This window comes from Erinaceus europaeus, chromosome 15 (genome assembly GCF_950295315.1).
Source record: "Erinaceus europaeus chromosome 15, mEriEur2.1, whole genome shotgun sequence".
NCBI lineage: Eukaryota > Metazoa > Chordata > Mammalia > Eulipotyphla > Erinaceidae > Erinaceus > Erinaceus europaeus.
Genome location: NC_080176.1, coordinates 9,081,564 through 9,098,874, shown reverse-complemented (window position 1 = coordinate 9,098,874; position 17,311 = coordinate 9,081,564). Strand labels below are relative to the sequence as shown.

Here is a 17,311-nt window from a genome sequence, read left to right as displayed (position 1 = left end):
TGTGTGTGTGTGTGTGTGTGTGTGTGTGTGATAGCATCAGTGATTGTCTTTTTTTTTAATTATTGTGATTTAATAGTTAATTTAGTGACCTCTACAGTATAATATGTTTTACCCTTCTGAAACATACAGTACTTACTAGTACCAGTGACTTATAAGAGATTTAAACTTTTGGAGTTTAGAATTTGGAGTAAGAGGAAACTTTTTCTTTTTATTTCTTTATTGGGGGATTAATATTTTACAGTTAACAGTAAACGCAATAGTTTGTGCATGCATAACAAGGAGAAAATATTTGGCAAATGTTTTTTAAGTATCCCAAGGTCAAAACTATATAAGTTGTCAACTATTCGTTATGTTATATGCTGTAACAGCCCTGGCCTTCACAAGGAGGAGAATTCGTTTGTAGTCATGATAATAGGAATAGCTAAGAGTAGATTTGAGCAGACCAGAGAATAAATGGAGTAAGTGAAGATGAAGGAATAAAACATTGGTAGAGAGGTTTGAAATACTGGTTTTCGAGGCATAATTATTACATAGGAAAGCACTGAAAACTCACTAAAATCCTACCGTTTTAGAATTGAAAAATATTTGACCATAGTTCAGTAACTTAAAAATTTTTTTTTAAAAAAAGCAACCAGGTGTGATCTGGGTGGTGGCGCAGTGATAAAGCTTTGGACTCTCAAGCATGAGGTCCTGAGTTCAATCCCCGGCAGCACATGTCCCAGAGTGATGATGTCTGGTTCTTTCTCTCTCCTCCTATCTTTCTCATTAATAAATAAATAAGATCTTAAAAAAAAAAAAAAAAAAGGAGCCAGGTTTTTTTTGCTGTTTTTTGGTGTTTAGTAGTCATCGTCACAGATAACTTTCCACCCACAGAAGCAAATTCTACTTGAGTTGGGCTTCCCCCCCCCCCCCGTGTATATATATGTAAAAAAAATCCCATTTACCTACTTTTCTTTTTCTTTATTATCTTTATTTGTTGATAGAGACAGCCAGAAATTGAGACGAAGAGAGAGCGAGAGAGACACCTGCAGCCCTGCTTCACCACTCATGAAGCTTTCCACCTGCAGGTGAGGATGGGAGGCTTGAACCCAGGTCCTTGTGCATGGTAATGTGTATGCTCAACCAGGTTCGCCACCACCCGACCCCTTTACCTACTTTGCTAACCTTTTATTTGATTAATGAAGGGGAGGAGGTGAAACCCAGAGACTTCACGTTGTTATCCAGGATTATTTTTAAGTTTTCCATTTCTGTTTCAGTGCAGTGGCAGAGATCATACTCAAGATCTCATGCATACAATCTGCCATTGAGCCCCTTCCCACACCCCCTTCCAGCCTTTTTTTCTTTTTTTTTTTTTTTTCCAGAGCACTACTCAGCTATAGTTTGTGGTGGCACAGGTGGTTGAACCTGGGACCTTGGAGCCTCAGGCATGAGAGACTTTTTGCATAGCATTATGCTATCTCCCATAACCCCTTTATTTTTTATGCGAATGAGGAACACTAAGCATTTTTCCACCACCTATTAGGGAGCTCAAGTATTTGCCAGTTTTTCTTTCTCAAGAGATGCTAGGAACTGAGCCTAAGGCCTCAAGCATGTAGGATAAGCACTCTGTACCCCGGAGTAACCTCCCCCGGCCCGAAAGCTTAATTCTTAAGGAGCTTCTCCCTTTGTTTTTGTCACTTGTCTATGAATTTCTCCAAAGTCCTGTCTTCTATTATTGTTCTTAGTAAGCTTTCATCATCTTTATTTTAATGCAAGTGATGACTAAACTGCTAGTAGCAAGATGTGGTTTTTGCTTTTACTCCTCCTGATGGCTTTTTAAACATATTAGAAATCACATTATCTTCTAGGGATTCTGACAACAAAATGCTACCTGCTGCAGCCCTTGCATCCGAACATTCCAAGGGAGCCTCTTCAATTGCAATTTCTGCTCTTATGGAAGAAAAGGTGAGTTCTTCTTGATTCCAGATTTGGAGATTTTAATATTGGAGGGTTGGTTTCTTTTGTTGTTTGTTTCTGTCTTACAAAATTATTTCTGAGCTCTTTTTCTGAAATTAACTTTCCTTTTTTATCCACTTTTTTTCCTGAAGGGCTATCAGGTGCCTGTACTTGGAACTCCATCTTTGCTTGGACAGTCATTATTACATGGGCAGTTGATACCCACAACTGGTGAGTAAGAATTTTGGTTTGAACTTTTTCCTGTAGAAAATAATCGATTTAAAAAAAGAAACATAATCAAATCAATATTAAATGACTACTAAAAAATACATTTAAAAATCAATTAGAATTTATTTAACATGCCGTTTGATCTTTACTTAGTGTTCTTATTTATTTAATTATATATTTTTGTTTCAAAGGGCCAGTAAGAATCAGTGCTAGCCGTCCAGGTGGTGGCCGACCCGGTTGGGAACAGTAAGTAAATGTTTAAAGTGACTTTTCAGACGTTCTTTTCAAGCTAGGTAATGGAAATTGCAAACTAGGATCTGTGTTAACAAATGTTTGATATAAGCTGCTCCTTTGCATAGCCATTATGCCATTGCCCAGCCCTGTAAACTCTGTATCCGCTGTGTTAATGTACGTGGCTTTTTGACTGAAGTGACTTAACAAACGACCTCAGTTGACAAACAGATAGTTCAGCTGAGAATGCACCTGCTTTGCCTTATGACCCTTGACCTCAAGCACCCAGAGGAAGCAGTGATGCTAAGGTGCCCAGCTCTGCCTTTCTGTCTATAAAAGTCAGTCCAGAGCAGCAAAGCCTTGGCAGCAACCAAAAAGAATGCTTATTTTTATTTTTATTTTTTTAGATTTATATATTAACACGAGAGAGGGAGACAGAAAGAGCAAGTGTGAGTGCCCCAGTGCATTGCGCTGACATGTACCAGGGATTGAACTCAGAACCTCACATTGAGAGTCCAGTGCTTTATCTACTGACCAACCTCTCCCAGATCAGGTTTATTCTGTGGAAGCAAGAGACCTAAGCGTTGCTCTCAGCTCTGGCTTATATTGGTGCAGGGAATTGAACCTGGGACCTCTGAGTTCTCAGGCATGTAAATCTTGTTCTCTGACACATTGAGCTATTTTCCAGGCCTGTAAATATGTCATCCACCTTATCCTGATAGAGTAAACTTTTCCCAATCCTTCATCTGGATGTTTCTGGATTTGATCTGATAAGTATAAAGACATTAAAACCTATCGAATAAAATATTATTTTCTCCCTTAAAATAAAAAAAAATTTGATCTCTATAGGATATTTTATGACATTAATGCCAGTAGGTTTATTTTATTTCTAGGAAATAACCACTAAATTAGCATACATTTTTATTTTTATTATGTTACTACAAGACTATAAGGTACAATGTGTAGCTTGCACCACACCTACCGCCAGAGTTCTGTGTGGCACCCTCCCACCTCCCAGAGAGAACCACCACAGTTTTTACAAGTCTTACAAAGTTTGCTTGCTACTTTCTTTTCCTCAAGCTCGTGTGAATCAGATCTTTAAATTCCACTTATGAGGGAAACCATCTGGTAGTTGTCTTTCTTCTCTTTACTTATTTTGCTCAACAGAATCACCTCCAGTTTTATCCATTTTGTCCCAGAGGACACAATATGATTTTTTTTTTTTTTTATTGTAGAGTAGTATTCTATGGAGTATATATATATCTCATAACATCTCTAGCTAGTCATCTGAGGATGGGCATTTAGACAGCTTCCATTCTTTGAGTATTGTGAAGAATGCAGCTATGAACATAGGGGTGCATACATCTCTTCTAATTAGTGTTTTGAGTGTTCATTGGATAAATGCCTAAATGGTATTGCTGGATCATAAGATAATTCTATTTTTATTTGTTTAAGGACTCTGTACACAGTCTTCCAAAGGGGCTACCCCAGTTTGCATTCCCACCTGCAGTGTAGCAGAGTTCCTTTTTCTCCACACCCTCTACAATACCTGTCATTTCCTGGTTTGTTGATGTAAGCCATTCTCTCAGGTGTGAGATGGGATCTGAGTGTCGTTTTAATTTGCATTTCTCTAGTGATAAGTGAAATGGGACCTTTCTTCATGTTTCTTTGGACCAAGTGTATCTTCTTTAGAAAACTGTTTAGTTCTTTGGCTCACTTTTTATGGGACTATTTTTGCTTCCTTTGTAGATCTGTACCAATTCTGTGTAGATGTTTGATGTCAGTCACTTGTCTGATATGTGATGTGCAAATATCTTTTCCTGTTTACTGGGTTGCTGGTTATCCTTGTGTTGTTTGCTTTTGATGTATAGAAGCTTTTTAGTTTCTGTGATTTATGTACTCTTGTTTTCTTTTCCCCTGCCCAGGGAGTTGAATCTCCAAATAATACATATATAAGTTTGAGGGTTTCTGGTCTCATATCTAGGTCTTTAATCCATTTTTATTTGACCTTGGTGTATGGTGTTAGGTGGTGATCTAGTTTGACTTTTCTCCATGTGGCTGTCCAGTTTTCCCAGCACCATCTGTTGAAGAGACCTTCTTTATCCCCATTGAATGACTTTGGCCCCTTTGTCATCTATTAGGTGGTTGTATCTGTGTGGGCTCTTTTCTGGGCTTTTGGTTCTGTGCTATTGATCCAAGCATCAATTTTATTCCAGTACCATGCTATTTGGATTACTATACAAACATGCATTTATAGGAACTGATTTATATTGTAAAACTTTAGTTTTTGTTTGAAAGATAAAGTAGATTTCTCATTTTAAACAAAGTATAGTAAGTGAGAAATTGGAAGAATATGTCAGAAAAAAAAATGGATTTGAAAGCAAGTAGAGCTGGTTTTGATCCCAGCTCTTCCACTCACTGACTGCTTGGCTGTGGGGGTGTGGTTTTTTTACTTCCCAGCCTACAATTCCTTACCTGTGGACTATCTACCTGACATAGCCCTCAGTAGATGAAAGGACTCTTCCTTTTCTATAGCAATAAAGTCACAGTAAAATATAATACAGAAAATATTCTCTGATGAGATTTTAGTTAAATGAATTTTAAGGACTGGATTTTAGCTGAATGAATTTTAAGATAGCATGATGGCTACGCAAAGATACATAGATTAAAAAGTCTACAAACTAAAAGGTCACTTCATTAAACTATATATTTCTCTTTCTTTTTAAACAGTTCCAACAAGCTTGGCTATATAGTTTCTCCACCACAGCAAATTAGAAGGGGAGAGAGGAGCTGCTACAGGTAAGCTTTCTAAAATTTTTGAAAAACAGTGATCTAATGACACTGAACATGTCTAACAAATGCAAGCTCTTAAGTTGGGTGGCTGGGCAGGGACAGAGACTAGCCAGCTTATGCTTACACGAGTCAGCAGTTGTCTTTAGGAAGTCTTAGGGAGGCTGGGGAAGACAGCGTAAGTGGGACACGTAAGACTTGGGTATTTGAGGATCCAAAGTCTCAGGTTCAGTCCCCTATTCGACCATAAACCTGGACTCTGGCCCAAAAGGAAGGGGGGAAAGTGTTGGAAGGAATAGATTACTTTCAGTATTTTAAGTAAGTCTTTTGTTTATTTATTTATTTATTTTTAAGATTTTATTTGTTTATTAATAATTTTATTTGTTTATTAATAGAAGAGAGAGGAAGAACCACACATGTGGTACATGTGCTGCCGGGGAATGAACTCAGGACTTGATGCTTGAGAATGCAACGCTTGACTCCCCACGCCACCTCCCAGACCATTTAAACGATAGCCTTTAAGACTGCATCTGGAATCCTCCTTACCAATGACTATTTTCTCCCTGTTAGCACACAGCAAAACACTGATTTATGCCTCAGAAGCCTAAAGCTTCTCTCCCTGCCTCCCCTTTTCTTCTCAGTTTCTCTCTATCTTTATTCAACAAATATGTTTTTTTTTTAAAAAAAAATCTTAGCCAAAAAAAAAAAAACTGATTTAAGCTTTTGACGTCAAAAAGAGGTCATGGAGGCCCAGACAATATTTAAGATACCACTTCAACCCCTAAGTATGAAAAATGGCATGCATTTCTGTTCTAGACTTGTTTGTCCCAGCTTCCTCCTAGTTTATCTTATAAAAGAAGGGACAAGAAGATTAAGGCCCTTGTCCTAGAAAAGCATGAGCACTGTAGTCTAAAAGGCGAGCCAGACCGGACTGTGCTACATCCAGTGTCGCGCACACATAACCTTGCTCAGGACCCAGGTTCAAACCCCCTGTACCCACCTGCAGGGCTGAAGCAGTGCTGAAGATACCTCTTTTCCTCTCTGCCTCTATTTCCCCTTCCTTCCCTCTCAATTTGTCTTTATTTAAAATAATAACAACAATAATAGAATTGGTCTCCAGGAGCAGTGATCATGCAGACACTGTGTCTCAGCAATAACCCTAGTGGCAAAAAGCAAGCTGTAGCCCTGCTAGGTGACGCCATTTTCCACGGTAGTGGGGCCTCCAGCTAACTTGTTTTAGTGTACAGAGACAGAGAGAAATTGGGGGGGGGGGCTTACAGGGGGGGTTCTTCTAGTGTTAATTTACAATTTCTAAGAACTGAGAATTACATACAAACTGCTGCTTTGTTATTAGATCACATGTTTAATAGAAGGTAATGTTTACTAATTGAGGCTTCTTAAAAGAGGCCAAGATTTCACCCCCTGCCGCTGTTGTTGTATACTACTTAGTTATAATGTAAAGAACCTTTGTAACTAACAAAAATAAGCACAGTTCAGAAACTCTGCCAGCATTGTTATTTTTACCTTACTTTTTGAGAAATGTTTGTTATTAGTATGTATTTATTAGTATATATCCTACTTTGAAGAATCTTTACCCGTGTTCTCAAAAGAGAGATTCTAGGAAATAGTATTTCTTCAGTTAAGCTTTTGATCACAGAAGACATTTTGAACAGCACTAGGTCACAGCAGTATTTGTTCCTGTAAAAGACAGATTAGAGGGAGTCATGCGGTAGTGCAGCGGGTTAAGCGCAGGTGGCGCAAAGCGCAAGGACCAGAGTAAGGATCCCGGTTCGAGCCCTCCACTCCCCACCTGCAGGGGAGTCGCTTCACAAGCGGTGAAGCAGGTCTGCAGGTGTCTTGTCTTTCTCTCCCCCTGTCTTCCCTTCCTCTCTCCATTTCTCTCTATCCTAGCCAACAACGACTACAACAATAAAACAAGAGCAACAAAAGGGAATAAATAAATTTTTTTTTTTAAAAAGACAGATTAAAAAGTAAAGACGTAACTTACTGTGGAGTGATAACAAATAGAAACTTCACAAAAACGGGAGACCCTCTCTCCCCACTCCCACCTCTGCTCAGCTCTAGCTTATTGGTAGTGCTGGAGGTTGAACCTCGGACCTTTGGTGCCTCAGACAGTGAAAACTTTGTTGCATAGCCATTATGGTATCTCCCCAGCCCCCCCCCCCAGGAATTTTTAAACATATCAGTAACATCTCCATATTGAGAAGGCGCTGTAATGTTGTAACCAGTTGTAACCATTCCAGTGCCTCTTAAACAGACCTAGTGGTTAGTTTTGTTACCTAATTTCTTTTTTTTAATATTTATTCCCTTTTGTTGCCCTTGTTTTATTGTTGTAGTTATTGTTGTCGTTGTTGGATAGGACAGAGAAATGGAGAGAGGAGGAGAAGTCAGAGGGGCTCGAACCCGGATCCTTATGCCGGTCCTTGCACTTTGTTAGCTATTTTCTTTTCTATTTAAGTGCTGTTGGTACTTCTGTGTGATTGAACAGTCCATTTTATTCCATTGTTTATACACTTGAAAATAATCACGGATAGACAGGACAAGCTTACTTACCTCCAGTAATTACAGATTGAAGGAATAACATTGTGGAATTTGTTTTTCCAGGAGTATAAACCGTGGACGACACCACAGCGAACGATCACAGAGAAGTCAAGGCCCGTCACTACCAGCAACACCTGTTTTTGTACCTGTTCCACCCCCTCCTCTGTACCCACCTCCTCCCCATTCACTGCCTCTCCCTCCAGGGGTGCCTCCACCACAATTTTCCCCTCAGTTTCCCCCTGGGCAGCCACCACCAGCTGGGTATAGTGTCCCTCCTCCAGGGTTCCCTCCGACTCCAGCCAATTTATCAGCACCTTGGGTGTCATCAGGAGCACAGACAGCTCATTCAAATGCCATCCCAACAACGCAAGCACCACCTCTGTCCAGAGAAGAGTTCTATAGAGAGCAGCGACGACTCAAAGAAGAGTAAGTGCTCTTTTCAGAATTATAGTGCACTCTCATTTTCTGATGTAACATTAAATAGGTATCTGGAGACATTTTACAGTTTCCAGTTAGTACAAGAGCAGTGAAACCACCTAAAAATCAGACCAGTCCATACTAGCAATTTCCTCAGGGATTCCTAGTTATTTATAGTTTTAAAGTGGAAAACTAATGGCAATTTAATTCATTTCATTCATGATCTAATTACATTTGTCTTGTTAGTTTTCTTAAATGGTTTTTGTTAACTTTCACTCTTTAACTTTATTTTACTAGGGAAAAGAAAAAGTCCAAGCTAGATGAGTTTACAAATGATTTTGCTAAGGAATTGATGGAATACAAAAAGATTCAAAAGGAGCGTAGGCGCTCATTTTCCAGGTTAGTGTTTTGCAAGCCTTCACAACAGAATTACAAATGGGACTTTGAATATCCAGGGATTAGCTATGGATATAAATAACATTGAATTTACGGAATTTTTCTGATTCGGTCTAGGTTTACATATAGAGATGGAGATGAAACATTTCCCAATATTTGCTTATTGGAATGTCTCGATGTAAATTCTATTGTGTAGAACTAGCAGATTATTGGGATTAAATTACCCCTGGTCCCTTGAAGTTATTATTTTTTTAATAGTGTGAAATAATTGGGAAATGTTTATAAAAGGAAAGTAATAGCGGGGTAGCCAAAGAATATTCCCCAGGATCCTTTTACTCAAGGCTACAGCTTCTTGCTGGAACATTAACCTGCGCAATTATGAAGTCGTCGTCAAATACAGATGACTTTATTGATAGAAAAACTGAATTACAAAAATTCCCTGGAAGTTTAAAAGACTTTTTTTTTTTTTTTTTTTTTTGGTATAAAGTTTACACTTGAAATGTGTTCCATGGAAAGTTAGACTATTGGCCAACATAGGATAAAAAATTTATTCCTACCTTAATAACCAGATAGGAAGAAAAAAAAACTAAAGTTAATTGGTTTTTTTGTTTATTAAGTTAATTAGTTCATATAACTCACAGTACATTAATGCACTTCACTCTGATTGTTAAAGTTTCACTTTTGTTTTGTAGCAAGTGATTGTTCTGGTCTTTTGTGTATTTTATTCCATTCCAGTAACAGTCCCTGGGCCTCTTTAAATGGCCTACGGTGAAACTTGGTCTAAAGATGGAACTTGAGAATATGCTTTTGATAGAACCTGAACAATCTTTTTTATTTTGTATATATCTCTCAACTATCAACTGTTGTCTTACTTTTGTTTTTAGGTCTAAGTCTCCTTATAGTGGTTCGTCCTATTCGCGAAGTTCATATTCTTATTCTAAATCAAGATCTGGTTCAACACGCTCACGCTCTTATTCCCGCTCGTTTAGCCGTTCGCATTCACGGTCCTACTCGCGATCGCCGCCGTACCCGAGGAGAGGCAGAGGCAAGAGTCGCAACTACCGCTCGAGGTCTAGATCTCATGGATATCATCGGTCTAGGTCAAGGTCACCTCCATACAGACGCTACCATTCACGATCAAGGTCCCCACAAGCATTCAGGGGCCAGTCTCCCAGTAAACGAAATGTGCCTCAAGGGGAAACGGAGCGTGAATATTTTAACAGATACAGAGAAGTGCCACCCCCTTATGACATCAAAGCGTACTATGGGAGGAGCGTTGACTTTAGAGACCCATTTGAAAAAGAGCGTTACCGAGAATGGGAGAGGAAATACAGAGAATGGTATGAAAAATACTACAAAGGCTATGCTGCCGGAGCACAGCCTAGACCTTCAGCTAATAGAGAGAACTTCTCTCCGGAGAGATTTTTACCACTTAATGTCAGGAATTCTCCGTTCACAAGAGGCCGCAGAGAAGATTATTCCAGTGGACAGAGTCACAGAAGTCGGAACATAGGTGGCAACTATCCAGAAAAGCTTTCAACAAGAGACAGCCATAACCAGAAAGACAATACAAAGTCAAAAGAGAAGGAAAGTGACAATGTTCCAGGAGACGGTAAAGGGAATAAGCATAAGAAACACAGAAAAAGAAGAAAAGGGGAAGAAAGTGAAAGTTTCCTGAATCCAGAGTTACTGGAGCCCTCCAGAAAGTCACGAGAACATACAGGCGGTGATGAAAATAAAGCAGACCCACTGTTTGTTCCTCCCAGCAGGGATGATGCCACACCTGTCAGAGACGAGCCAATGGATGCAGAGTCCATCACTTTTAAATCGGTTTCCGAAAAAGACAAGAGAGAGAAAGACAAGCCCAAAGCCAGAAGTGACAAGACCAAACGGAAAAGTGATGGGTCTTCCACATCCAAAAAGGACAGTGCTGTGAAACCTGCCAAAGGAGCCCAAGAGAAACTAGATGGTGAGCGTGAAAAGTCCCCTCGATCTGAACCTCCCCCTAAAAAAGCTAAAGAGGAGACTCCAAAGACCGACAATGCTAAGTCGTCGTCTTCATCTCAGAAGGATGAGAAGGTCATTGGGACCCCTCGCAAAGCTCACAGTAAGTCAACAAGAGAACACCAAGAGTCAAAACCAGTGAAAGAAGAGAAAGTGAAAAAGGACTACTCCAGAGATAGCAAATCTGAAAAGGCAATAAGTAAGGAAGAGAAGACCAAGAAGCCCAGCGAGAAGAGTAAGCCACTTGACAGCAGGGGAGAAAAACGAAAAAGGAAAACTGAAGAAAAAGGTGCAGAGAAGGACTTGGACTCATCGTCAACAAAACTGTTGAAGTTAGAGGCAGCTGAACTACTGAAACCATCACCAAAGCGCAAAATGGAACCTGACGTCGAGAAACTGGATAGAACCCCTGAGAAAGAGAAAGCTTCATCCACTGCCCCAGCCAAAAAAATCAAACTTAACAGAGAGACTGGTAAAAAAATTGGAAGTACAGAAAACGTATCCAACACGAAAGAGCCCTCTGAAAAACTGGAGTCAACGTCTGGCAAAGTTAAACAAGAAAAAGTCAAAGGCAAGGTCAGGCGAAAGGTCACTGGAACTGAAGGATCCAGCTCAACTCTCGTGGATTACACCAGGTACCTATGATGGGTCGGGTTGGGAGAATTATACAGGGTAGGGACAGATGTTGGGGATTAAGCTGGTTTATTTTAACTATAAGGTGGTAAGATTTTGAGGATGAATAAAATGATTTGTTTTTAGATGGTCAGGCTCAAATAAGTTCTTTTTTTTTTTTTTACTATAGAAACTTGAAAAACAATGGGCATTTAGCACGTTATTGTTGTCAGTGTTTAATAATAGTAAATTCATGATTAATTAAAAATATTCTCATTCTTTTTTAGTACAAGCTCAACTGGAGGCAGTCCTGTGCGGAAATCTGAAGAGAAAACAGACACTAAGCGAACTGTCATTAAAACCCTGGAGGAGTATAATAATGACAACACCACTCCCGCTGAAGATGTTATTATTATGATTCAGGTTCCTCAGTCCAAATGGGACAAAGATGATTTTGAATCTGAAGAAGAAGATGTTAAAGCTACACAGCCTGTCCCGAGTATAGCAAAACCCGCCAGTGTCATTAAAAGTGTCAGCAGCAAAACAGCAAACACGGCCAGGTACCCAGAGAAAGAAAGTGAGCCCTCAGAGAAGATCCAGAAGCTCACCAAGGAAGTGGGCCATGACACTGCACAGCAGGAAGTCAGAAGTTCCAAGAGCTCTGCGTCTAGTGAAAAGGGGAAAGCCGGGGCCAAAGACCGAGATCATTCAGTGCTAGAGAAGGGAAACCCCGACAAGAGGAAGAACAGCGCCCAGCCAGAGAGAGAGAGCACTGTGGACCGTTTGAGTGAACAAGGGAATTACAAAGGTCTGTCTCAACCTTCCAAAGAGACGAGGACTTCAGATAAGCATGATTCCACTCGGGGGTCTTCAAATAAAGACAAGACTGATTATGACAACCGAGACTATGTGAGCTCCAAACGTAGAGATGAAAGGAGCGAAGTAACAAGAAGGAAAGATTCTCCTTCTCGTAGTAAAGATTCTGGACAGAAAACTAAAGCAAGGGAGGAGAGAGACTTGCCTAAAAAGGGAACAGGAGATGCTAAGAAAAGTAACCCTAGCCCCTCGAGAGAGAAAAAGCCTCATGATCACAGCAAAGCAGCCACGTACGATACCAAACACTCAAGTGAAGAGACAAAATCTGTAGATAAAAACTCTAATAAGGACCGTGAGAAGCACTTGTTAGAGACGAGGAACAATAAAGAGTCAAGTGGCAATAAATTGCCTCATTTACCTAACCCACCAGACCCACAGATGGAAAAAGAGCAAGTTACTGGGCAACCTGACAAAAACGCAACCAAGCCCAAACCCCAGTTAAGCCACTCTTCTCGACTTTCCTCAGACTTAACTAGAGAAACAGATGAAGCTGCTTTTGAACCAGACTATAACGAGAGTGACAGTGAAAGCAACGTATCTGTAAAAGACGAAGACACTTCAGGAAAAGTTGCTAAGGAACTGAAAGATAAAGTCATGGAAAAAGCAAAAGAGGGCCTGGACACTGCAGCTGCCAGCCAGGTCGGCCTTACCAGGAGCCAGAGTCAAAGCAGCCCTAGTGTCAGTCCAAGTCGAAGTCACAGCCCTTCCGGAAGCCAGACTCGAAGTCACAGCAGCAGTGCCAGCTCTGCAGAAAGTCAGGACAGCAAGAAGAAGAAGAAAAAGAAGGAAAAGAAAAAGCACAAGAAACATAAAAAACACAAGAAGCATAAGAAACACGCAGGCACTGAAGTCGAATTGGAAAAAAGCCAAAAACACAAACACAAGAAAAAGAAATCAAAGAAAAACAAAGAGAAGGAGAAGGAGAAAGATGACCAAAAAGTGAAATCTGTCCCTGTGTAAAAGGACAGATTCTAAACATTGACTTAATTACTAAGTCATCTGTATTAGATTTTGTTATAATGTAAAGAGATTCAAGCTTTGTAAATAATGATATGAAAGATCCCCGTGCTGCACTTAAACTATTGCTGCTTGATTATTTGATTTTTACATCAGAGCTTTATAACACGAACTTTTGTACAGAATTGTGAGTTGTGACCATGTAACATGAAAGGTTTTGCTAGGGCCTATTATTTTTAACCACCATAAATTAGTTGGGGTGGAGTTTACTGTACTGTGAAATTTTCACATTTAAATTTTTTTTAATTGCCTGGCAAAAGCTGATATCAGTTCTAAAATATCAGCAGAATGATTTGCTGAATTCATTACAACCCTGTTACGTCACTTTTTGATTACAATAAAAGTTTTCAGTAAACTTTTCAAACGTTGGATGTCTGTGTTCTTTGAAGAAAATAAGTGTTTGGGTTTCTGCCCCTTAGCAGTGGGTTTGACAGTTGCTGACCAGAAATGAGAAACTGGCTTTAACTGTGTATCTGGTTGAATCTGGAGGGTTCTTAAATAGAGTCATTAGGAGTTTGGGCCGCAGCTCTAGAGATGAGGAATTGTGCTTTTACAGCCTCATGCATTTTTACTGAAACAAATAAATAGGAAACTCCTTGCTGAAGTGTCAGCTGAAGAGCATGTAGGTGCCACCCCGTCTGCCTAGTTTGTATCAGTATCAGTCCAAGGGCACCGGGTAAAAATGTGGTGGATTAATTAGTATACAGAAGAACCAGAAAGGGGAGGTGAGAGGGAAAGAGATATACTTGCAGCACTGCTCCACCATTGCAGCTGGGAGCTGAGGGCTTAAACCTGGATCTGAGTAGCGTGTGCTCTGCCAGGTACACCACCACCAATGATAACAGGGACAAAAACTACTGGAAAAGGCCCGGGGGGAGTGCAGTGGGCAAAGCGTGAGGATCCTGGTTCAAGTCCCCAGATCCACACCAGCAGGGGTGGTGAAGCAGGTCTTCAGGTGTCTATCTCTGTCTTCCCCTCCTCTCTCCATTTCTCTCTGTCCTATCCAAAACAACAATAACAACAGTGGAGAAAATGGCCTCCAGGAGCAGTGGATTGTAGTGCAGGCACTGAGCCCCAGCAACAATCCTGGAGGCAAAACAAAACTACTGGGAGACTTTGGGGTAGGTGTTCCGTTTATTTTACCAGACTACTGCTCAGCTTATGGTGGTTCTGACGATAGAACCCGGGATCTTCGGTGATTCGGCCATTAAAGTCCTTTTGCCTAACCATTATGACTTAGTAAGATCAGTACTTTGGAAGTATGGCAGGGTATAAAAAAAATGCTTAGAGAAAGGTGGTGGGAGGTCGGGGTCAGGGAGACCAGCTCTACCTGTAATGGTGATTCTAGAGTGCTTTGGGAGAGTGTTGAGCTATTAATAGTTATTAACCCTAACCCTAACTCCAACAGTGGCAACTTAGCTTCTAACCTGTCATCACCTCCACGGAGCATTGCAGGGTATGTCATGCTTACCACGTGGTATGCACTATGGTGCTTCTTCAGGTGAAAGGCGGCCTGGCCTGCTTTGATGCAGCACTTACCACCGTTTAGAGAAAGCTAAGGGGTTTGAAGAAAAATCCATAGAATCAACACACTAGTCATTCTAAACATCATGAAAGCTATTCAGAAATGAGTTAAGCTTAGGAAATCCAACTTTAAGTAAAACCAACTTTCCTTTAAAGGGCTCTTCTGTTTTTGCCATAATTCTTAAATCACTTGTTTATTCCCAGATACTTGATAGGATATCTGTTCCACTTACCCCACTCCAAACAGCCACTTAATTTTCAGACAGGCCGGCTAAACTACACTTAATTTTTACTAGGCTTGCCCTAAATTCAGATTGTGTCTCCCACATTGATAGAGTATTTGCATCAATGCTCATTCTTGAATTTTAAGCTTGCTTTACCTTTACTTAACTGTAGATGACAATTCTCTGTAGTCTTGTTTGGTTTTTAAGAATTCTGTTGTCTTGAGATCACTGCTCACCTCCGGCATACAGTGGTGCCAGGGACTGAACCTGCAGCCTCTAAGCATGAAAAGTCTGGTGCTCATTCCCTGGCCCAGACATTCTGTACTCATCCCTAGTACCCACTCCCCCTCTTAAAATTTATTTGGGGGGGCTTAGGTGATGGCACACTTCCTTAAGCAAGCGCACACATTACAGTGTACCAGGACCCAGGTTCAAGCCTCAGGCCCCCACCTGCAGAGGGAAAGCTTCACAAGTGGGGAAGTAGGGCCGCAAGTGTCTCTTCTCTGTTCCTTTCCTTCTCTACCTCCTCCCCTCTGAATTTCTGTCTCTATCCAATAAATTTTTTAATATTTATTCCCTTTTGTTGTCCTTGTTCTGTTATTGTAGTTGTTATTGATGTCGTCGTTGTTGGATAGGACAGAGAAATGGAGAGAGGAGGGGAAGGTAGAGAGGGAGAGAAAGACACCTGCAGACCTACTTCACCCCTTGTGAAGCGACTCCCCTGCAGGTGGGAAGCCGGGGGCTCGAACCGGGATCCTTGTGCCAGTTCTTGTGCTTCATGCCACCTGCGCTTAACCCGCTGCGCTACCGTCCGATTCCCCCAATAATAATTTTTTTTAAATACAGTTTAAATTTTATTTATTGATTACCAGAACACTGCTCAGCTCCTCTGGCTTACTATGGTGGTGCTGGGGACTGAACCTGGGACCTCAAGCCTCAGGCAGAAAAGTCATTCTTATCACCATTATGCTGCCTCCCCACGCCCCTTCCCCTCATAAATGGACGATCCAGTATTTCCATCTACAATCTGATTTCACAGCACCGCCTTATTTAGAAATGTGAGGTGTCTGGGGTTGTGTTGGTCCATCCTTTAGATAAACGGGAAAACCACAGCACCCAAGCTTTTGCAATAGTTGCTGAGGGCTCGAACCCAGCCAGGGAGCTGCCCTGCCAAGCCCCAGACCACAGGCCTTAACTTGCCCCCGAGTCACCTTCCTCGCCTGGAGCCGGGGCCTCGCGCGCGCGCGCGTGACGTCATCAGTCGGGGCCGGAGTCGCCCGGCACCTGCCACGTGGCGCTGAGGCTCCACCCTGGGCGGCGCGCACGGCCAGACCAGCACCCCACCGGGTGAGCCTCTGGCAGAATTTGAGCTAGGCTGAGAAAAAGAGGGGAGGAACCCCAACACGGCACCTTCCCACAATACCTTGGGGAGCAGACCTGAACCTGGGTCAACAGCCGGCCCCCTCCCAGTTGAGCTGTCTTCCAGTCCTGCGCAGTTGGCTCTTCAGACCCCCCGTTCCCCCCTTTCCCCCCCTCTCCCCCTCAACTTCACTGTTCCCACAAGACTTCTTAGAGACAGAGGGGCAAAGACGTCACCACACGGATCTTCCTCCAATGCGGTCGGTGGAGGCTGGGCTTGAACCTGGGTCGCACACAAGACAGGCCAGGCACTTCTCCAGTAAGCTGCCATGCAGGCCCCCTCTCACACGCTAGCCGCCCCCCACACCACACACACACACACACACACACACACACAGACATGCATACACTCGCCCTTTTTTTTTTTTTATTGCCACTAGTGTTATCACTAGGCATCCGTGCCTGCACGATGAATCCACCACTCCCGACGGCCATTACCCCCCCTTTTTTAAAATATTTTTTTTTATTTTCCCTTTTGTTGCCTGCCCCTGTTTTATTGTTGTAGTTATTGTTGTTGGATAGGACAGAGAGAAATGGAGAGAGGAGGGGAAGACAGAGAGGGGGAGAGAAAGACAGACACCTGCAGACCTGCTTCACCGCCTGTGAAGCGACTCCCCTGCGGGTAGGGAACCGGGGGCTCGAACTGGGATCCTTACGCTGTGCTACTGCCCGATTCCCTCCCCCTCCCTTCTTTTTTTTTTCCCCATTTCTATTTTATTTGACAGGACAAAGAGAAATTGTGGGAGTGGGGTAGAAAGAGAGAGGCCTGCAGCCCTGGTTCACCACCTGCGAAGCTTCTCCCGCTGCTGGTGGGGAACAGCAACCTGTGTCCTTGCCCATGGGGATATGAGCTCACACACGCGCCATTTTAAAAGATCCATTTATTTAGCAAGAGAAAACCGGAGCGTCGCTTTGCCCTGACTGTGCCAGGGGAATGAAATCAGAACCTCATACATACTAGGCTAGCACTCTACCCATCAGCTACCGCTCCCACCATGAGCCTTTCTCTTGTTCTATACTCTGTTGTCAACCACATGCTAACACCTCCCCCCATTAAAGAAAAGAAAAAGAAAAAA

The 17,311-nt window shown here is 41.9% G+C and overlaps 1 protein-coding gene across 6 annotated transcripts in view; it reads left to right on the top strand.

The window, feature by feature from the left end:
- Positions 1–13,432, top strand: part of RBBP6 (RB binding protein 6, ubiquitin ligase) — a 37,095-nt gene extending 23,663 nt beyond the window's left edge. Inside the window, exons 11-19 of one of the 6 annotated variants that reach the window (XM_060172787.1) lie at positions 984–1,067; positions 1,848–1,944; positions 2,088–2,166; positions 2,355–2,409; positions 5,125–5,193; positions 7,810–8,172; positions 8,461–8,562; positions 9,549–11,198; positions 11,463–13,432. In XM_060172787.1, coding sequence (XP_060028770.1) covers positions 984–1,067; positions 1,848–1,944; positions 2,088–2,166; positions 2,355–2,409; positions 5,125–5,193; positions 7,810–8,172; positions 8,461–8,562; positions 9,549–11,198; positions 11,463–13,011 — 4,048 coding nt within the window. In that variant the 3' untranslated portion in view covers positions 13,012–13,432. Of the gene's footprint in view, positions 1–983; positions 1,068–1,847; positions 1,945–2,087; positions 2,167–2,354; positions 2,410–5,124; positions 5,194–7,809; positions 8,173–8,460; positions 8,563–9,443; positions 11,199–11,462 lie in introns of all 6 variants that reach the window. The other 5 variants (XM_060172784.1, XM_060172786.1, XM_060172785.1 and 2 more) reach the window with 5 other exon arrangements.
- The last annotated feature ends 3,879 nt before the right edge of the window (positions 13,433–17,311 follow it).